Source organism: Corythoichthys intestinalis, chromosome 13 (assembly GCF_030265065.1).
Source record: "Corythoichthys intestinalis isolate RoL2023-P3 chromosome 13, ASM3026506v1, whole genome shotgun sequence".
NCBI lineage: Eukaryota > Metazoa > Chordata > Actinopteri > Syngnathiformes > Syngnathidae > Corythoichthys > Corythoichthys intestinalis.
The window spans coordinates 41,399,449-41,422,506 of NC_080407.1; the positions used below are offsets into that span (position 1 = coordinate 41,399,449).

Genomic DNA, 23,058 nt, shown 5'->3' on the forward strand with positions numbered 1-23,058 from the left:
ACGGACTGCATCCAGCAATTACTATGTCGCGTTATTTTGTATCTGTCTGTGTGTGATTTCTCAGATAGCTTTTGTGATGGTAAAGCATTCAGCTTAAAGCACAATCCAACGGTGAAACTTATAATATGACAGAGAAATCGCCCCAGCTATTTTTCTGTATGTGCTTAATTCCCTGTCATTATTGCTATCATAAAATCTTAAGTGTTTCATTTGCAGAAGATCAATATAGCTTTAATGTGTGTCTGTCTGTCTGTTTGGGGGTTCATGTATGCGTGCATTTATTAAAAAATGCACTGGGGGGGGGGGGGGGACCCTGAAACCATAAAGTAAACACTTGTATTGAATAATTATGTCACAGCAGCCATTAACAATAAATTGTCTTTTTGAAGTGTCCTGTTCAAGCTGCAAGTCATTTGTGTTACAATGACATGTTTGCACAGGCATATTGATTCTGACAATGTACACTGTTTTTGACAATGTACATTGTTCAAGCCATACACGCCGTTATAAATGCTCATACTTGAATTCTTATTGTTTACAATACATTTTTATAAACTTAATGTTTAGACTGCATGTACAATTGTTAAATATATCAAATTGAATGCTGGTAAATAAATCAACAAGAAACTGTTAATCTGTATTTCATGCATTGATTCAGATTTTCAAACTACAGTGGTACCTCTACATACGAATTTAATTCGTTCCAGGACCTTGTTTGTAAGTCGAAATGGTCGTATGTCGAGCAGGATTTTCCCATAGGAATACATTATAATTCCATTAATTCGTTCCAAAGCCTAAAAACATGCACTAAATTCTTAATACTGCTGGCACTGTTACAAATGGCAATTAAACATAGAAAAACAAATAAGTTATAAATAAATAATTCAGAATAATATAATAATAAGAATAATAATTAATAATTATTCCTGTAAATAATGTAACGAATCGGATTCTAATATGGCGGACACTTTTTACTGTCCCTGAACGCACCGCGAAGGTGACGTCTCAGTGAGATAGGTCGGTGCGGTAGAGATAATACTTTCGTTTTCTTGAGAGCAGTCAACTGCTTAAGACAATGGGCGTTTTGTGTTGGATAAGTTCTTAAATAAATGATAAAAACGAGACGAAGCTGGCGATTTCCTTGGCAATGTTACCACAATAATAATTGTCACCTTAACTTATAAATAGTGGCGAACGGTGGTCGGAAGAGGACCATGGAGCTGTATTGTTGAGCCAGTTCAGGGACGCGCACCCCAAGCTCATATTTTTCTGTAACTTGCATCTTCATTTCAAAGGTAAGCATCACTTTTTTCCTTGTTTCTCCAACTGTATCAACTTTTTTTGAAAACTGTGTTGATTTCTCACACAAGAAAATCCACCGTGCGTTCGTTTGCAGTGCTGTCATGTCGTCGTATTTCGAGCAACTCGTCGGATGTAGAAACAAATGGCGGCTCAAATTTTACGTCGGATGTCGAAAAGATCGTGTGTTGAAGTGATCGTATGTAGAGGTACCACTGTATATAACAGTCCGCTTGGGCGAATTTATCGTCATTTATCGTTATCGAGGTAAATCTGCTCAATTTATCGTGATACGTGTTTAAGGCCATATCGCCCACCCCTACCTGGAAGGCTGTTGTACCCAACCTTCCGAGCGAACCTAATTAACTTTTCATCTAAAATACTCCGCAAAATCTTGACTTGAATCCACCTTTAAAACAGTTTTAGAACTTTCACATGTCGAAAGTCTACAGAAGGGAAATTAAGGAATAAAGGGAGTAATTTTAACAACTTTAACGGTTGATTCACAAGTTCATTCAATTAATTGAATGTAGTTTAAAGCTGCTAATGCAGAACAGGGACTTGAGTATTTTATTTACTGTTTTGAACTGTTAACTTGATACTGAAGTAGTTGTTTATTTAAGCCTCAAAGGCTTTTTGTACAATTTTTGTAACTAATGTACGAAGCATCATCACATCATCAATCATTATCAATAATGGATTTATAACCGAATCGCAGCCTCTTAATCGTAATTGAATCGTTAGGTGCCCAAAGATTCCCACCTCTAATTATTAGTGTATTATAATGACTATCCACTGATGATAATCAAGGAAGTCCCCCTACCCAAAGATAGTGGGAACAAGAGTACACACTAGAGCTGGGAATCTTTGGGCACCTAACGATTCGATAACGATTCAGAGGCTCCGATTCGATTATAAAACGATTATAGATACACCCCCCTCCTTTTAAAAAAAAATTTTTTTTTTTAAATGTTTTGTACATTAGTTCCAAAATTGTTCCAAAATACTCTCAGGCTAAACCAAACTACTATTTCAGTATCAAGTTAACATATAGCAGTAAACAAATATACAAAAATAACAGTAAATAAAAAACTCCAGTCCCCATTCTGTATCAGCAGCTTTAAACTACATTCAATTAATTTAATGTTGTGAATCAACCGTTAAAGTTGTTAAAATTGCTCCAGTTATTCCATAATTCCCCTTTTGTCTACTTTCGACATGTGAAAATTTTAAAACTATTTTAAAGATAGATTCAAGTCAATATTTTACCTATTTAGGAGTATTTTAGATAAAAAGTTAATTGGGTTTGCTTGGAAGGTTCGCTACAACAGCCTTGCAGGGAAGTATACTGCTTTAAGATGGCGGCCGTTTACTAACGTCCGCATCTAACTTTTTGTAGATGTGCTGCTAACGCTACCGAATCTATGGTGCATCTAGTCCTATATAAATGATATCTACCGTAACATTATGTGGATGTACTTTGTAGTAGCTTTTCGGCAGCAGTCAGGTATGTTGTTGTGTTTTTTTATCCCGTGGCATGAGTTGAGCTAGAGCCGTGAGTTGAGCATTGGCATTACCCGAGGGGCCGGGTAATGAGAAGCATGATGTTTAGCTACTCTCGCTCCGTTCTTGCTCATTGCGTCCCGAAGACCGCGCGGCACGCTGCGTGTGTTGTACTTCCGCTTTACTCGGCATATTTCAATAATCGGAATTTGGATGTTTGTGAATCGTTCTCGAATCTTCCACGGCCAAATCGCGAATAATCTAAGAATCGGAAATTTTGCACACCTCTAGTACACACTTACCTCTGCTAGGACTTTCACGATACATTTCAAGCTAACTAGCTAAGTAGCAGCGTTATTTTAGAGCTGGGATGTAACTTTTGACCGCAAACCAACAAAGGTAAAAGACGCGCGCAGAAACCGACTGCAGGGGGAAAAATGGTACTACTGACTGCTAGCTTGGTCACAGGGAAAACGCGGACTGGGTTTTCAGTACGACTGTGACCATCTCTCGATACAGCGACATATCGTGATATTCTGCAACCTGATTGGTTATCGATATGCTCCCGCCAAGTATCGATACTTTTAGTAAACATATTGGCCATCCAATGGAGTATGAATGCTGTAAACTGCTCAATGTTTGTTGAGCAATTCCTTGGCGGCTCACTAGGGGCGCTCATGAGCGGCAATGAAGGTAAAGTGCCCACATGTCATCTAGAAAAGAAGAGAGGAACCTCCAAGTGGGTTGAAAAAAATAAAGCTTTGTGAGAACGGTGGAGGAAAACCTGAGAAAACTATTGCTACAAATCACACATGTGGACACACTTTAGATTTTACACCAAAAAGAAAGGAAGTGGGTGTACAAGGACTTTGCTGTATGCAAGAATTGTCAAACAAAAATAAGGTTCACTGACAGCTGGTGATAAAGTGAGCACCGGATTTCTTCACTGCTTCGCTTCAGCACTCGAGGTAAGAAAGATTTGCAATGTAATTTAATTTGGTGTTGAATGATATAAAATAAACCAGGACCCTAAACTGGATGAAAATGAATATCAAACAAGCCTACATGAATTTGATTTATTTGACATTATTTGAGAACCACTTTCCATCTAGTTTACTAAATATTACTGCCATTTTGATACAATAAGCTATAAAAATGGTTTGAATAGCTTCCAAGATATACAAGGTAATGTGCAATTATTGTACCCTACATATTAAAAATAGGTAATTATTGCATTTTTAATTTCTGTACATTCAATTCATATTTTTTTAATTTACTCAATACTTCCAACACACACACACACAAAAAAACAGGATTTCAACTCAAAAGCTATTAAGTAGCTCATATTTTTTGTTTTATGGTGTCGCTTTTAAGGTGAGGAAAAATGTGACTGACTGAGTCAGACATCTCAAATGCTGAAGCAGATGGTGGAAGTGCTCAAACCAATGCATTTGGCAACAAAGGTCATATACGAAGAAAAGACCCACCAATTTTATCATTGTCCCACTCCAAGCTCAACTGCTGACTGACACGTACAGCACTGTTTTTTTTTTTGTAAGATTGAAAACTTTAAAGAAATTAAGGGTGCCATTCATCATGATCTCTCCAAGGATATCAGTGGCTGTGGTTTGTTTCCTCTATACTAGTGTGTGCAGGTACACAATTTGCAGTAGATTTATATTTTACAGCAACGTTGCACAGAAAAGGTGTCACTGTTTAATAAATGACTTAAACTGGATTTTTTCTATTTTGAAATATCTTCCCCCCCCCCCCGTTTCAACAGTTGTATCGTAGAACATCATGTATCAAATTTCTGACCAATATATCGACAATCGCTGTATCGTGAGATAATCGTTATCGTTAGCCTTGTATCGCGAATCGTTTCGTATTGTGAGGTGCCCTGCGGTTCACACTCCTAATCTACATCATGTAATTACTTCAAACAAAGCAAAATCGTTTACATAGAAAGAAATCTTTCAATCTGCAAATACAGGTAGTCCCCGGGTTACGAACGAGTTTTGTTCCGGGGCTGGCAACGTAACCCCAATTTTTGCGTAAGTGTGAATGAACCCTTTAAGTACCTCTAAATATTAAATAACGGTCCAAAAACATGGACTGTATGTCATATTCATAAGTACAAAATAAGACTAAGGTACGTTGTGTTAAATGCTGTTACTATATTGAATGACTATTAGGGCTTTACTGGCTGAGAGAAAAGGGCTCTGTGCAAAGAGTACTGGAGATGACAGCGGCCGGGCCCTGACACCATCAGGAACTGCAAGACGGCGGCGGCGAAGCTACTGGGAAGGAGGACTTTTTTTTCTCGCAGCAATAGTAAGACTTTAATCTGGTAGTCCTTTTTCGAATTTATGTATTTGGCCTTGGAACATTTTTCACATTCTTTTAACATTATTGCTGACAGACATGATCCCTGTAAACAACAAAGAATTAAAAACAGATTCAATCCCTGGTTTTCCCCACAACTTGCTACTGTCATTTACAGCAGAGATAGGCGTGGTCCAGGGCTAGATCCAGTGGTACCCCTGAAGACTGGTTATTATTTAGGCAAAAAAGGAAAATCTGCACTAGCATGATTAGGAAAGCCAAATCAAATTATTATCTCTCCACCCTTTCTTCTTCTGACAACCCTGCTAAATTCTGGAAAACAATTTCATCTCTAAAGAATTCATCTAAGCCACATCTCCCTCCACATATCACTCAAGCAGCTGCTCATACTTCTGATAAATTATCTGTGGTTGAATTATTCAACAATCACTTCATGTCCTCTGGTCTCTTATAGAGTAACTCCTCCATGTCAACTCAAAGCAATTATCATAACGTTCCTTTAGACGGAGCCCTTAATTCGCAAATCAACTCTCAACCCAAATTTTCGTTCTCCTTATTTCAAAGTTCTGATGTTTTTAAAATTTTGAGGAAATGGAAGGCTTCCAAAAATGCTGGTGCACACCATCTAGATCCATATTTTCTTCAATTAAGTGCTCATTTTATTAGTCCATATTTAGCTCACATTTTTAACCAAACCCTTCTTTCCGGCATCATCCCATCCCCTTGGAAAACTGCTACTGTAATCCCGCTACATAAAAATGGTGATATCTCAGACCTCAATAATTACCGTCCAATATCCAAGCTTCCGTTTTTATCCAAAATTCTTGAATTATTGATCAATTCTCAACTACGTTCTTTTATTGACTTATCTAACATACCTCAGCCGCAACAGTCTGGTTTTCGCCCAGGTCACAGTACAATTACAGCTTCAGTTTCTGTCCTAAATAACATTGTCTCCTTTCTTGATAATAAACAGTTCTGTGCTGCTCTTTTCATTGATCTTTCAAAAGCATTCGATACCGTTGATCATAAAATTCTACTTCATAAACTACAGGCCATAGGTTTAGACGTTAATGCCCTCAACTGGTTTAAGTCTACCTTACAGACAGAATACAAACTGTTGCTGCTGACGGTGTTCAATCAAGTCCACTTACTATTAAAAACGGGGTGCCGCAGGGGTCTGTCCTTGGACCACTCCTTTTTACGTTATACATCAATAAAATTTTTCTTCCTAATCAATATTGTAATGTCCACTTTTTTTGCTGATGATTTTATTCTATATGCGCCCGGTTCTTCCCCATCTCTAGCTCTGACTCATTTACGGACAGCTTTTGATGGCTTACAAATATCTCTTCATAATCACAGTTTTAAATTCTGAAAAAAACTAAATACATGGTTTTCTCCACTTCCACTATTACTGACAATGACTTACCCGGAATCAAATCCCTAAATGACACTCCAATTACTCTTACTGATTCATACAAATACTTAGGAATTTGGATTGACAGTAATTTATCATTCAACATCCCGCTATAAGACGGCATTGTGTATCTCTTCTATTTCTTCTCATTAAACTATGGTGTGTTATTTATTTTATATTAGTAGTGTAGTCCTACCGTAAATATGAAAATGATACTATTTCCTGATTAATTATATTACGTGTGTTAGAGTACTGCAAACAGACGGTGCCTACGAGAACCTGTACCATATGTATGTGTTAGACTATATATGTGTTAGACTAATGCAAACAATTATGTGGTGTGTACGATGACGATATCTTTCCCCTTCACGTGATGCGAAAAATAAACGTATTTATCCGAAAAATCAGCTGAATCCTTAGTCCTCATACACAACAGTACGGCTGTATAGACCCCTATCACGTGACGTCACAACTCCGCCCCCGTGACTGGTGCCGCCATATTGTCCATCAGCTCATCGTGTTTACATATTACCGCTACGTACATTCCTCCTATTACTGCGTGTTTTTCTGCTTGTCTAAGGAATCACCGCCTAGTAAACGAACCCAAAAACCTTCCTGACGATCGTTAACATTGATTAATCAAAATGATGAAGGCATTTGTTGCGGTTGGTTGCAGCAACAGAGAAGATAAACGGTCATTTTAGTAGTTGCTGTGTGCCCATTGTTAAAAGGGCAAATCTAAAGCAGCACGGCTTGTTTTATCTCGGTCCATGATGCGTTTGTGTCGACAGCCATTGGACAGCGGCGAAAACATCAATATGATGCCAACACGATCGCAGACATCATCAGACGGAGACTACGAAGCTCGTCGCCACGGTTGCACAGCAAGAAGGTGAGCGCAACAACAGGCGTTGTGCCGAAAAATAGCCACCCTGCGTGAAATGTCCCCCCTGACGGGAGCGCCCACACGGAAACGACTTTGTTGTACCGTGAATATGTATTATTTTACTCTGCTTAAACTAATAAATGCAATACCTGTGTGATTGTCATTGGGATATGGTCATGAAAACCTGTAGACTAATACATTTCTGTTCAAAAATGGTTATGTGGCCCAGTCCACGAATTGTTACTAAAATACAGTACTAATATTTTGTGTAATTTAATTATTTAAAACTGATCTTACAGTTGTAAATCCATTACTGTAAGGCGTCCATGAAAACTTTTGATGTTTTCACGTCAGTAAAGCGTTATAAATAAGCGCTCCCGTCAGGGAGGACATTTCACGCGGGGCAGCTATTTTCCCCACACACCGGCCCGTTGTCGATCAAGTTTCATTTTACAATCGTGACAACGGTGACGCTCAGCTGACCAAATGTCGGTTTATATTCGGGCCGGTGTCGATTTTGGGTACCCGACTCCATACCTGCAACCTCCAAGGCTCCATGGCCTTACAAACCGCCGTATTTTTCTTTACAAAATTTAAAAAAAAAACTTACACCCTATTTTTTTTTTCCAAATCCGTTTGTACATAGTTGGACATTATTATTTATAACCAGATTAACATTTTTCTATTTTCACTAAGTTCATTATATTCTTCTATACACACAAATTACTTGCTTAATAAATTACGTAAACAAGTGTTGCTTTAACTACTACTGCGCTCTTTGTTGTATGTTACCGTTGCCTTCTTTGCTGAAACTAGCATATCTTTTGATGGAGCAAAGTCACAACATTTGCCATCATAGTTCATCTTCACTTGCAAATATGCAACGAGTGTATCTTCTGACATGCTCTTTCTGTATTCTGTGTTGATTTTGATGTTGACCCTCTCACTATATGCGTTAATATGTGGGAGGCACAGCAAAATGGAAAAGTTTCCATACCTCAGGAAATATCTGCACTCCCAGTGATGTGGTCTGCTTTAGAATACTTGTCCAGTAGCTGTCAGTTTGCATGGAATTTTTTTTTTGTTTTGTTTTTTTAAATATTAATCCAAGGTAAAATATCAATCAGTTATGCTTGTAATTTAATTTTTATAAAAGGGACAGAAAAGCCTACAAACCTTTGCAGCCTTCTAATATGGAAACACGTTTTTCACAAGCAATGTGAAGTGGTCGGCAACTGTTGGAGGTACGTTGTGCTCTCCGATGAAATGGCAAAACATCACTTCTGCAGCTGTTGAGAAATCTTCTGGTTCTTTTTTAGGAGCAAAATGAACATTCATTGATCTGTAGGTTTTTGAGACGGCTACGTTGTCAGCGTGCTTCTTAGTATCATAATGCGTCTTCAAATCATAGAAACCGGAGGCAGCCACTTTCACGTCCTTTTTGCAAGCAACACAATAAGAATATTCCACACCTTTCTTCTAAGCTCGTATCAATCCCTCATATCGTCCTGACATTTTCTCCCATTCTTTTTTATGTTTACCTCTTCAATTTACCCTGCGGCGTTTTGATTCAGGTTCAGACATTGCGACTTGATAATTGTATCCAAAAAATGGTTTAAAACGACGTTGTACTGTGCTTTTGTTTTGTTCACGTGATCGGAATGATGCAATGGGGAAAAACCCAGGCGGTAACCGCATGCGCACAGGAGCATGAAGCCACTCGCTTCGTTTGCACCGAAAAAATAATACGGAATGGAGGCTACCGCAGCGAACTCTTTTGATTTACCATTACTTGATAATCGGTGCATACCGGACGGTACCCATAATTGGGAAATTTGCGATTTTCCGTACAGATTTTCTTGTACGCCGTACACATTTTACATTGCATAAAAACCGTACTTTGTACGGCAAAAGCGTCCAGGTTGACAGGTATGCGACTCCCCATCGTGACATAAACTGGAGTATGATTAGAAATTTTGTGGTCTCTGGACGAGCTCTGATGCACGGGACGGGACGGGACCGGATGGGAGGAAACATCGGTTTGGACATCAAGTATGGATCTGGCGACTGAATCGACCGAAGCTTTTCCAAATAACTGCTTTTATGCAACTCATCCAATGAGTTTACAGCGTCTGAAAGCACCGGGGCTTCCATAATTTGCAAGTGAATCCACCTTTAGAAACTACTATCAACGACAATACGGACACACGATGACGGACAATATGGCGGCACAATACAGCGATCACGTGATTGTCTGACGTTGGTGATTGGGGTCTATAGTGAAGAGGAGCCCTTCACCCGTACACGTCACAGCGCACTCCTCAATGCAAGACCGAAGCCGGAAGTCACTCATTTTCATGGCGCGGGATTCAAAAAACTAAAATAGAGCGATCGCTTCCACACACATCCAAGCGGTCCATATCATTCAGGAGCATAAAATACCACGTGTATTATGAAATAAACACGCTTTTTCGTGTCACATGCACTTTAAAGTCCGCTGACTAATCGGGAGAAAAATAATCGTTTGGGATTGCCCTTGAAGTTTTTGGGTGATTGAAACAACTTTTTGATTGAATCCCAAAAATAAGTTGCTTCAAACGAAGAATAAATATTTCCAAGAGAAAAATCACTTCAATCAAAAAAAGAAGTTTTTTTCAATCCAGGGCTCCAGACTGACCCCAATTGGGGCATTTTGCGACTAAAAATAGAGCCCGAGCGAGTATTATTTTCATCTACTCCCACTCCTTCACGGTTAAATCGACTACTTCGCTGCAATGTAACGAGCTGATTTGCCAAGGGAAAATACAACAGAAGAAAAGGACTTCCAGGCAACTTCCAGGAGAGAGCGCGACTTACTAAACGGCCGCTCCAAGAGGCACCGTTATCTAAGTGTTGAGTGTGCATTGATTGTAACATTCTTAGTAAAAATGTTAAACATTTTCGTTTACTCAAGATTTATTTCTTTTGCAACTCTGCGACTACTTGTAAAAGCAGAGTGTGACCACACTCTCCCTCCTGTATGATGCATTCAAATGAGTTCACGAAAGAAACAGTGCTCTTTTTAAAATATGTTGGGTGTTTTGGCTCACTTGGTCAAAAAGGTTGCCGACCCCTGACTTAAACCCATGACTATCTTTAGATTATGCATTTTTTAAAACTTTTTCATATTTATATTTGGTTTCTGTCATGAATGGGACGCATCCATGTAACTGCTGGGGCTCCCGAAAAAAAAGAAGAAAAAAAAACATGTTAAAAGGGAATAGGCATGTGCCGGTATGAGATTCTGACAGTATGATAAGCTTAAGCAAAAATAGGCATGGCAAGAACTAGGTACCGTTTACAAACACAACTGGAAACAGAATGGCAGACAAGACTTTCGTATCATAAAGTCGAAATCGGGTAAGTCAGGTACGTCGTAACCCCGGGACTACCTGTAGTCAAGTCGATGCAATGGTGCAACCCTTGCGTCGGTTAACGAGTCCATTGCACAGCTACTGAGTAAACAAAGCCACTATATTAGACTGAAAGACATTTTCATACTTATGAGAAGGTACCATATTTGGTTCCTGCCTCATCTGAAGAAGAAAAAGAAAGCACTTAGAATGACCTTGGATGGGTCTAGACTCTTCCTCCTCTTTGATGCATGCAGACTCTTGGTGCTCAGGACGATGGTCTTGGCTGACATATAGATCTGCAAGACCACAAACACATGGGCCAAATCTTATTTCATTTGCAAACTTGTGTCCCCAAAGTTGTTTTCTGTTAGAGAAAATTCCTCCTTGCCAATCTCTTTTTGTTTGTTAATGTTTTGTTGTCATCCAATCCAATTCAAATTATTCAAAGGGCTTGACATTAGAGCTGTCCCGACTAGTTGACGTAGTCAACATCATCGATGACATAAATGTGCTGACGAGCACACCGTCCCGTCTACTGTTAATAAAGGGTTAAAAAAATATGCGTGGAGTGTTGAGAATGGACAATGCTAGGGATTCAAGCAGGGAAAGCGGCACAAAGCCAAAAAAGTGCACTAGAGTGACCAAAGCATTAACATATTTCAACAAAACAAAGGAGCGTACACCCAGGTTGCATACCAAAGCAGCACATCGGCCGTAAATGAATACCTGAAGCGCCGTCACCCAGGTCAGGGTTTCCCATACATATTAATTATTGTGGCACACCGCCACACCAAAATAAAAGCCGCCACGCCGTTCAAAAGAGATGTTTTAAAAAAAAAAAAAATTTAAGGCCGTTTCAAACTAGTGGCAGCCTAGTGTGAAGGGTTCAGCGGCAACCTATTCATTGTGTATTGTAATGTCCGTAGCTCTGCGAGGCCCCCTTAAGGGAGGAGCTGTGACGTAGAGGGAAGCGACATAGCGGTCGCATGTCACGGAAGCCCGCTTTTATTTGTGTGTCAGGAAATAAAACACAACCAGTATTCTATTCTGAGAACAGTAGCAAGGAGAAAAAGCTCACACCCAAGTCAGCAATTACTCGAGTATCTGTTTTTTTACGTGCACGGGGTAATCCACCTTTTTTTCCATCGTACACTCCTTTTATTGATAACACATGAATATGCAGAAAGTAAGCACATAGCGTATAGTGATTGGTTAACATTAATCAAGTAAGGGATCCATCTATTTTCTGGATCCGACGGTCCCACCGCGTCTGCAATATTGGTTTCGGATCTGTCCATTCTTTTGATTCGTCGGTCCCACAGCGGGTTATCGGATCAGTCTATTTTGTGGAATCGATGGCCTGATCGCGGCTGCGACAAAAAAACGCGGATTTGGATTACCATTGCTATCTTTTTTGTTGACTATTCTTCGTGGGAGTTTTCCCCAAATCATACTAAATAATTAAAGCACTATGGCACGCTACAGTGACGACAGTGACTCTGACGTGGACCTTACAACAATGTTGGAGTTCGTCAGGGAACGCGTGTTTGCGTACTGCTGAGCTCCCGAGTGAAGAGTGGTCATGGTGGAAATATTTTTAGTGAATAAATGTGCATAAGTGGAAGCTTCTCCCCTTTTTGGTACTCTTATACACGTATCCTAGCTACCACGCGTTACAATGTACAAGACATGGATTACACAAGGTGTGCTCTTTGGCCTGTACTGTATGTAAAGCACACGACAGCTCTGGATGCTAACAATCTACATAATTACAGTATATTGGGATAAGTTTGAAAACGCAATATCCTTACATTGAATATCTGCTAATAAAACCGGAGTTCCCAACAGGATACACTCTTGCTCCCAACCGGAGTTCCTAACAGCACTCTCTCGCATCACACAGTTTTACCCAACTTTTGTCTTATCAGGTATTTGCTGCACGCATTTTTCCCTGAAGCTCGTCTTGTGAACGACCGACAGTGCTGTCCTGCTCTTCACTTTTCAGATATGGTTCAAATAGGAAGGGTAGAACTGACGATGTTGAGAAAGCTAACGAGTGACACGCTGGAATTTCGGCAACGGGACCGGTGACGTTACGCACTGCGACGTAACAAGAATGGCGATATATCACTTAAAATAATTTTACAAACTTTATTAAAACAAAAACATTAAGAGGGGCTTTAATATCAAATTATTATAACTCACACTAACATTTATCTTTTAAGAATTATTTGTCTTAAAAATAGAAGATCCCTTTAAAGTATTTTGGACCGGACTTTTCGGCGAAAGTAAGCAGTGGACGGCTTGGACGGAACGGCAAGTTTGAATGAAATTGTGCAGAGAGGCGGGCAGAGCGCCACCGCGCTAATATCAACAACGCGTTCAATACTAGAGGGGCAGACGTACTTATGCTATCAGGCTGTTTCGGCGGACAGATATACGCAATCACGGCTGACGAAACCTTGACAAATGCGCTCTTTTTATCCAAGTTTCGCAAGCTCGGGGACAATTGAAAAATGACTCTTATACTTCTCCTTGCTGAGCTAATTGGTACCTCAATGTGCGTTTGTGTGGAAATGTAGTTCAGGAACAACAACAAAAAAATATTCACCTTCTCACCAAAACTAGTAAATCTCTTTACACGGCAATTAGAATTTCCCCCTACTGCCTGAAATGGATCCATTAGAAGGGCGTAGGTTTGGTCTCAATATTGGTAGGGACGATGTAACAGCATAACCTCCATGTACACTTTTTGCTGGGGACGGACATTACCGTAATAAGACCCAACAGATTGGGTGAACGGTAGACATGTGCCGGTTACCGGTTTCACGGTTTACCGTGGTGTGAAAACGTCGCGGTTTCAAAACCACTAAAATTTTCCGTCATACCTTAGTACGGTATTCGCTATTTTTCATGTGCCAAAATGCAGCCGAAGTGGCTTGGTGCGGCAGCGCTCACCCTTCCCGTTTGTTGCCGTGAGTGTCAGTAACGCTATTCTGCTCAACAGCCAGCAAACCCAAAAACCCACCCTCGAAACACAAGGCGTACTTTTCTTCAATTTATTTAGCTCTCAAATCGTGGTGAAATATACAAATGAATACATTTAAAACGTTATACAATTGTATTTTTCCACATGTGAGTAGGTTCAACAGGATAGCAGTAGCACCATGAAAAAGGTCGCCAAAAACAAAACACACATTTTCCTTTCACATTCATATACAAACTAACTAAAACTTACAAAGACGAATGTTAGCTTTGGCTAAGCTGGGAGAGCAGCTTCGTCGACATTTCATGTCTCACAGCCGCTGAGTGAGAAACAAGCTTAAATGAAGGAGGGAGAAAAAAAAAAAAAAAAGGATCGCGTCAAAGATCGCTAATTGCGAAAGGAGGTCTCACTCCACACTTTTTCAGATGAAACCCTTCCTCAACATATTTATATTTTAACTAACTTATAAAACTAACTTACACATCTTTAACTAACTTATTAACTTATGAATTCTTTGTTCTTTTTAACACAAAGGCATGACATCATGTAGAAGAGAGTTGACACAGTGGCTGAAAATGGCGAAATTGCAGCTTCTCCCCCTCAAAAAAAGTCATACAGTATATATTTTTAATTTTATTTTGAAGTGTTTTTACTTTTTTATAGCAATTATTTTGTTCTTGCTCTAATATTGAGCAACTTGAGCTGTGGCTGTGGGTATAGTCTAGGTTCTATTTATTTTAATTTTATATAAAATATTTGTTATTTTTTGTTAGTTTATTTATTTTCACATTCATTTATTTTCACATTATATTCATGTTCCAATTTGCAAATATGTTCTGAAAAAAAAAACTGTTCAATGGAAAAAAGTTTTTTTTTTTTTTTTTAAACTCATACATCTCAAAATTTTGGAGCTATAATTGCAATACCGTGATACCGTGAAACCGCGGTATTTTTGCTCAAGGTTATCGTACCGTCAAAATCTCATACCGGCACATGCCTAGTGAACGGGGATCAGGGCTACATTTCTCACCACCAATTTGAACCTAATTAATTGATAGGCTAAATGATCAATGCAAAAATAAATCTGTATTGACGTACCAACTTTCACACTACAAATTTAGAATGTTTTAGTGCGAGGATTTTTCTGAAATCTATTCGAACAATCTTCTCCATCTTGTTTTGAGTGTTTAAGACTAGTTAATAGATTAATGGGTCAGATTATTCAATTTACTTTAGGTAAATATTACCATTTGTTTTTATTAAGCCCATGCATCTAAAGGTTGGCCATTTTTCACCAAAATCAAGGGGGAACATGCTTTCAAATAATGTTCTGAACAATATCACTTGTTGAATTAAGAACATTCCTGACGAAAAAAAAACTTTTTTTTGCTTAAAGTAAGTGTGTTAAAAAAATAGCCATCTGAAAATAATCTTATTTCAAGAAATCTGAATAAAATTTATTTAAAGCACTGGCAGATAATTTCACTTATTTCTAGTAGATTGAAAACAAGGGAATTTAGTCAACTGCCAATCAAACGTGCGTTTGAGGGGAAAAAATGGTGTCAGTGCAAGTCTGAACATAAGGAAAGTAATTGAGTTAATAATGGTAGGGTCAATTCTAACCTTACAAAATATGTGAAGACAATCTAAATGACTTCTATAATTGAACTCTTTAGAGAATACAACAAGGTTGCTTAAAATTTGGTGGGGACAATTTGCGCATCCTGAAAAGTTCCTAGTGTTATGTCCCTAACATCCCTATGCAAACCTACGCCATTGGTCCATTAATAGAAGTACTATTATTGTTGTGTTAATGTAGTACATATTAGGGCCAAATAAAAGGAAAAAGAAGGAGTATGAAATGTAGGTCATAGTATTGCTACGAGAAAAAAACAGTCGTATTATTACGTGGGAGAATGTAACTGTAATCAGCTACGCATTTTACGTACATGAACTGTTGCCGAGAGCTACGACATTAGCCTGGCTCATGAAATATTTCAAATAGAGCTTTGTTATGGTTCTTTTTGGGAAATTAAATGTGAAAAAAAAAAGTCATGATATGACGCAATTTTGCCGTGACACGACATGTTGAGGCAGTCCAACTCCAATGCAGCCCACTACCGCAGCTTCCAAAAAATCCTAGGGGAAACACTGCAGGTATTATTTTGGAAGACGACAGGAGAGATTTTTTCATTAAAGTTGCCTTTATGTTGGCCGTACAACAGAGTATTGGGGCTTATGTCGGGCTCATGAGCAGAATAAGCAGCGAAGTACTATACGTACGACATGGACACCTCCGTTAAAATCAACAATATTGAAAGCATTTTGTGTTTTAGAATCAGTTTTACAAAAAGGAAATCATTATTTTGCTTAATCTACATCAAATTATAAGCAATTTAAGAATTTATACTAATGCTTCGTCGTAGCTGTGAGGGAAGGTACATGTACAGTGGGGCAGATAAGTATTAAGTCAACCACTAATTGTGCAAGTTCTCCAACTTGAAAATATTAGAGAGGCCTGTAATTGTCAACATGGGTAAACCTCAACCATGAGAGAAAGAATGTGGGGGAAAAACTCAGAAGATCACATTGTTTGATTTTTAAAGAATTTATTTGCAAATCATGGTGGAAAATAAGTATTTGGTCTATACCAAAAGTTCATCTCAATACTTTGTTATGTACCCTTTGTTGGCAATAACGGAGGCCAAACTTTCTCTGTAACTCATCACAAGCTTTTCACACACTGTTGCTGGTATTTTGGCCCATTCCTCCATGCAGATCTTCTAGAGCAGTGATGTTTTGGGGCTGTCGTTGGGCAACACGGACTTTCAACTCCCTCCTCACCCCGTGGTGTCAAAATTATAACAAGAACGGGGATCAAAAATCACAGAACCACACGGGGGGACCTAGTGAATGACCTACAGAGAGCTGGGACCACAGTAACAAAGGCTACTATCATTAACACAATGCGCCGCCAGGGACTCAAATCCTGCACTGCCAGACGTGCCCCCCTGCTGAAACCAGTACACGTCCACGCCCGTCTGCGGTTCGCTAGAGAGCATTTGGATGATCCAGAAGAGGACTGGGAGAATGTGTTATGGTCAGATGAAACCAAAATAGAACTTTTTGGTAGAAACACAGGTTCTCTTGTTTGGAGGAAAACGAATACTGAATTGCACCATACCCACTGTGAAGCATGGGGGTGGAAACATCATGCTTTGGGACTGTTTTTCTGCAAGGGGACCAAGACGACTGATCTGTGTAAAGGAAAGAATGAATGGGGCCATTTATCGAGAGATTTTGAGTGAAAATCTCCTTCCATCAGCAAGGGCATTGAAGATGAGACGATCCTGGGTCTTTCAGCATGACAATGATCCCAAACACACAGCCAGGGCAACATAGGAGTGGCTTCGTAAGAAGCATTTCAAGGTCCTGTCGTGGCCTAGCCAGTCTCCAGATCTCAACCCCATAGAAAATCTGCAGCGGGAGTTGATAGTCCATGTTGCCCAACGACAGCCCCAAAACATCACTGTTCTAGAGGAGGTCTGCATTGAGGAATGGGCCAAAATACCAGCAACAGTGTGCGAAAAGCTTGTGAAGAGTTACAGAAAACGTTTGGCCTCCGTTATTGCCAACAAAGGGTACAAAACAAAGTATTGAGATGAACTTTTGGTCATGACCAAATACTTAGTTTCCACCATGATTCGCAAATAAATTATTTAAAAATCAAACATTGTGATTTTCAGTTTTTTTCCACATTCTGTCGCTCATGGTTGAGGTTTAACCATGTTGACAATTACAGACCTCTCTAATATTTTCAAGTGGGAGAACACGCACAATTAGTGGTTGACTAAATATTTATTTGCCCCACTGTATATAAAGTAGAAAACAGTAGAAAACACAGCTATCACTCTCATGCAGGTCGGACTTTCAGTCGCAAAATGAGTGGTGCGTTCCCCACCTTCACAACATTGACTTCTTTTAACAATACTTATACTTCTTACTTCTACTTACTGTAAATATTGAAAAAATTTTTGAAATAAATAAATAAATATTGAAAAAATATTCTCCCATATAAATACTCTTCTGAAATTAAAACGAGTGACGTCAGCGGCGAAAAAAATGCTGGCAAGGACGCGACGATTCGGGTCAAAGACACGTCATAAAGAACTTAAACGTTATGTTAATGTCTGTATTAGAGATGTCCCGATCCGATATTGGGATCGGATCGGACGCCGATATGGGCAAAAAAATGCATCGGTATCGGATCGGCCGACACGGAAAAATTCCGATCCAGACTTCCGATCCAGTTTTTTTGAAAATCCGGTCTGGGTTTTCCAGCGCACAGATATACATAATCCATTCCAGTTTTTGCTTCGGTTTCCCTAAAATCCGGTCCGCATTTTACGGCAGACCTTCAACACACTACATTACCGTCTCCCAATTTACCGAGAGACTTTATCGGTAAAAATGTCAGCTGTGTGGGATCATTTCACCTTAAAGGACGACAAAGACGAAGAGGCAGAGTGCAACATATGCCACAATAAAGTCAAGCGTGGTGGTAAAGCTGTAAGAAGTTTTAATACAACCAACCTAAGCAAGCATTTAGCGAAATACCACCACAAACAATATGAGGAGTATGTTAAGAAAACCGAAGACAAAAAGAAAGGTCCTACGCAACTAACACTGGCAGAAACTTTTGCTATGCGTGACAAACTGGCACTCGACAGTCCCAAAGCCCAGGGAATAACAAGAGTCACTGCAAGAATTCATTCCAAGAAGAAGAATCAAGAATTCATTCTGGATGACGAGCCATTATCTCTCGCGAGTAAAGACACACCATCCAACACATTATGCTGCATTCCAGAGAAGTAGGAAGTCAGATTTATCCCCCTCGGATGGTCCCAGTTCCGACCTCAAAGCGTTTCAAGCAAATGTAAACAACAAAGATGGCTGATCGGCCATCCAAAGACATTTTGACCTCCAGCGAACCTGCCTTCCTATAAGCGATCAAATAGCAGAGGAAAAACAACGGCTGCGTTATAGCCCACACTGTAAACAGCCTTTTTTTAGTTACATCCTTTGCTGATCTTCAATATAAAAACATAGCACAACAAAGATAATTGACTGTATGAGGAAAAAAAATACATGGCGTCTCAAACTTGATTTACTTCATTATTGTGTTATCATTTGTTTTCTTGAGCGCCATTTTGTCCAGTGACGTCAGATTGAAACAACTTGGAAGTCGGGGTAGTTATTTTTTCTCCTACTTTGCGATTTGGACCTCCCAGTTCAAGTGGTGTTCCAATGATATTTTCCTAGTCGGAGGTCGGAAAAGTCCGACATCCCACTTTTCTGGAACGCAGCATTAGAACCACGGTACAACTTGGCCAGACGTCATTACATCCTTGAGCGATTCTGCCGTGGAAGATTCGAGAACGATTCACAAACATCCAAATTCCGATTATTGAAATATGTCAAGTAAAGCAGAACTAATTCACAGCGGGGTCTTTGGGACGCAATGAGAAACGGACCGCATAGGGTCCCAAGAGTAAACATCATGCTTATCTAATAGATATCATATGTATGTAGAACTAGATGCACAATGACAGACTTGACAGTGTTAGCAACACATGCATTGAAAACTAGGTGCGTTAGTAAACAGCCGCCATCTTAAAGCAGGAGACTTCCCTTGTAGGCTGTTGTAGTAAACCTTCCAAGCGAACCTAATTAACTTTTTATCTAAACTACTCCTAAATCGGCAAAATCTTGACTTGAATCTATCTTCAAAACAGTTTTAAAACTTTCACATGTCAAAAGTAGACAGAAGGGAAATCATGGAATAACGGGAGCAATTTTAACAACTTTTAACAGTTGATTCACAAAACTAAATTAATTGAATGTAGTTTAAAGCTGCTGATACAGAATGGGGACTTGAGTAGTTTATTTACTGTTTTAAAATGTTAACTTGATACTGAAATAGTCGTTTATTTAAACCTGAGAGGCTTTTTATACAATTTTTGTAACGAATGCACGAAACATTAAAAGCATCTAATAGCTTGGCGGATTTGTGGGATTTTCCACTGACAGTTTACAATATTATTTGCACGGTTGACTGACTGACTATGCCATTTCTGTTTGTTATTTATAATCTTTTGTGTTTGTCACTGAATAAACAGGTCAGTTTCTTGTTACCAACCATTGTGTGTTATTCAAACTCACCTAAATCAGCTGGCTAGTTGTTATCAAGAGTACTAAAACCCTTTTCAACAAAAATCAAAAAATAATTTCAAATACAATTTTTTTTAAGGAGGGCAATTTTATTTTTGCATATGAACATTTTCCTCGATTTATTTTTTATTTATTTATTTTATTGAAGCAAATTTAGGGGGTGGGGGTATTCAATGATTTAGACTTAAATATCCGACGCACAATATGGCCCAGACACAAAAAGGATTGCTTCAATCTAAGAAAATATTTTCAATAAAAATTGACTTGTTCAAATGTGAATTTTTGAGTCAAATATTTTTTTCGCATTCAAAATTTTTCACATGATTGAAAAAAGGTTTTTGAATTGACGTCATTTTTCTATTAGGCTCGAGCGTATGACGTGGCACTCGCGAGGTTTCCGCCGCTATCGCCATTGTGGAAGCGAGAAACATAAACTGAGGCATTTCAACACAGGTCGCTCTTTAAAAATGGTTGGAAATTATTGTGCGGTAAAGAATTGCAACAACCGATCGAATAGAAAGGAGAATGTACAGCTCGACGGAACACCATTGAGTTTCTTCCGGATCCCTACATGGAGAAAAGGCGAGGGAAAGCTCATATCTGAACTTACCAAACGTCGAAGAATGGCATGGGTGGCCTCGATCAGAAGGAAGGGCATAACGTTTGATTCTCCAGTTACACACTGAGTTTGCTCTATGCACGTCCACTCCGGTAAGTTAATTTCGTTTGTTTACGCAAATTTCAGTAACTTTACGCCCTAAGTCGCCCTGTTGTTAGCTATTGCTACAGCTAAACAACTAGCATGCATACATGTGCATTGTCTTGATAAGACATCATTCCTGTCGTTGCTAAATGAAAAAGCTGTAATATTTTGACGTGAGAGAGTGGCAAAGAATTTGTACACAGGCTACATTTTATGCAGCAAAAGATTTGTACATCCGTGGTCACAGACTAATGTAAACACACATTGCCTACCTTTGCTAGAAAGATGGTGTTGCCGTTTGCTATGGCCATAAAGTGAAGATCCTGCACCCATCCGCAGCAAAACTGTTCGTAGCTTTGTAGCGATTTGTATTTTCGGAATTGCTGATGAGTGTAGTAACATATACCAAACACTAAATACAGCGTGATGTCCATTTCGCGTAGTGGTGGAAGCTTGTCGACATCTTTATTCCATTTGTGTTCGGCTTGCTCGTGAGGGTCAACATTGTTCACATCCTTAAAATTGCTCACATATATGTCCTTTGCCGTGGTAACAAGTTTGTCTCTGTTTCGAACTGGCAAGTTTTCCTTACATTTTTCCATCTTTGGCACTCGTAGTTGAATTGTATTTGCCGTTAAGTTTAAATGTCCCGTGATGCAGACGTGCTTCCGCAATGGATGCGTTGTCGCAAATCTCGCACGATCCCGTGCTGCTGTGACGTAAACGCTCGAGCCTAATTGAAAATCTTTTCTTTTGATGGAAGCAATTTATTTTGTGATTTAATTATTAAGACACAAATGTCCTACCTAAAATGTGGCCCAAACTCAAAATTACATTACTCCAATCAAAAAAAAGCTTTGCATGCTCATCTTTCAATTCAAATACCATCAGGACAAAAAAATGATAGTATTTTTCGAATCGGTGAACCAACCTGGTAGTGTGCGAGGCACAACCTTTACTTGCATTTTGCAAGAAGCCGAGCATTGATGTTGTCGCAGATCTTTTGCGCCACAAAGTTCCGCCTCGAACTTTGCTGCTGGCGTCGTTCTTGCGTGCATTTTGCACACTTTAGAAGGCTCCAACTTGATGTTCAAGCGTCGAACCACGTTGGTCTGTGTTCGCAAGCTAAGCTAAGCTAAGCTTAGCTAAGATAACTAGGCTCCGAAGCTAAAACGCAAACGAAGACCACTTGGATGGACCAAATCTTTCGATTATGTTCCAGTCAAGTAGTTCTGAACTTCAAGCGTCGCGAACTTAGTGGGTTAACTCCGCACAAAAAGCAGCATGTTGCTGAGCACTTTAATTTTACCGCTAGGGTAACTGACCCTTTGTGTGGCGACCAGATAGCGGCGCGCATGTGCAGACAAATGTGGCTCACTCCGTGAGTAGCTCCGCTACTGCGCATGCGCCACTCACATCCTGTCGGGACTCACATTGGGTTGCGACACGCCTACTTAAACATGATGGGGGCCAGCTGAGGATTTCAATGGCGTACCGCAAGCAACACGTCACTTCCGCTCATTAATATTCATAATGTTACCTCCTGTTGCTAAGGGGGGGAGGGAGGGGGCGGGGGGCAAACGGGAGCCTGCAAAAGGCTGTGTTTAAGAATCACTTTCCAAAATTAGGAAATCCTTCATCTTTTAGCTCATCTACATAAAATTATAATCAACAGAAGGATTTGTACTAATGCTTCGTCGTAGCTACCAGCTAAGGTACATGCATGTAAAGTGCGTAGCTGCTTATTCAGCTACATTACCCCTACGTAATAATACTTTTCTTGGAGTAACAGTACAACTTTAATATTGTACTCCTTTTACTCCCCCCCTTATTTTGCCCTAATACTCTGTCGTAATATATCACTGTCAATCAAGGGTAGTAATAGTAATTATTTTAAATTTGTCTAATCATCCCCACCCCAAAAACATTATTTGTAAGCCAATCATAATTTTCCATATTAATGTAATTATATTATTTATTAATGATTCAGAATTTTTGTAATTTGGGATCTACTGTTTCAAATATTAACTGTGAAGTGTCATTTGAAAGAGGGGGAGTATAGTATAAAAAATGCCACTTAACATGACAGTTAAATCAGGTGAGCAAGTACTATCGTGTGGATCCACATAATACAAGGATTGGACAAAGCACGTTAGACACACACGTGTCTCTTAATCTGATACTTCCAAGCAAACCCTTGACCACAAACTGAGCAGTAATATGGTTTTTCTCCAGTGTGTGTTCTCATGTGTATGTTTAAGTGATGCTTTCGAACAAAACCATGACCAC

General features: G+C 39.4%; 1 protein-coding gene across 1 annotated transcript in view; it reads right to left on the bottom strand.

Moving 5' to 3' along the window:
- Positions 1–22,106, bottom strand: part of LOC130928963 (gastrula zinc finger protein XlCGF28.1-like) — a 48,026-nt gene extending 25,920 nt beyond the window's left edge. The window contains exons 1-2 of the mRNA XM_057855817.1: positions 21,701–22,106; positions 11,062–11,145 (exon numbers count right to left, since the gene is read on the bottom strand). Of these exons, the coding sequence (XP_057711800.1) occupies positions 11,062–11,145; positions 21,701–21,827 (211 nt within the window). The 5' untranslated portion in view covers positions 21,828–22,106. The remainder of the gene's footprint in view (positions 1–11,061; positions 11,146–21,700) is intronic.
- Between the last annotated feature and the right edge of the window lie 952 nt (positions 22,107–23,058).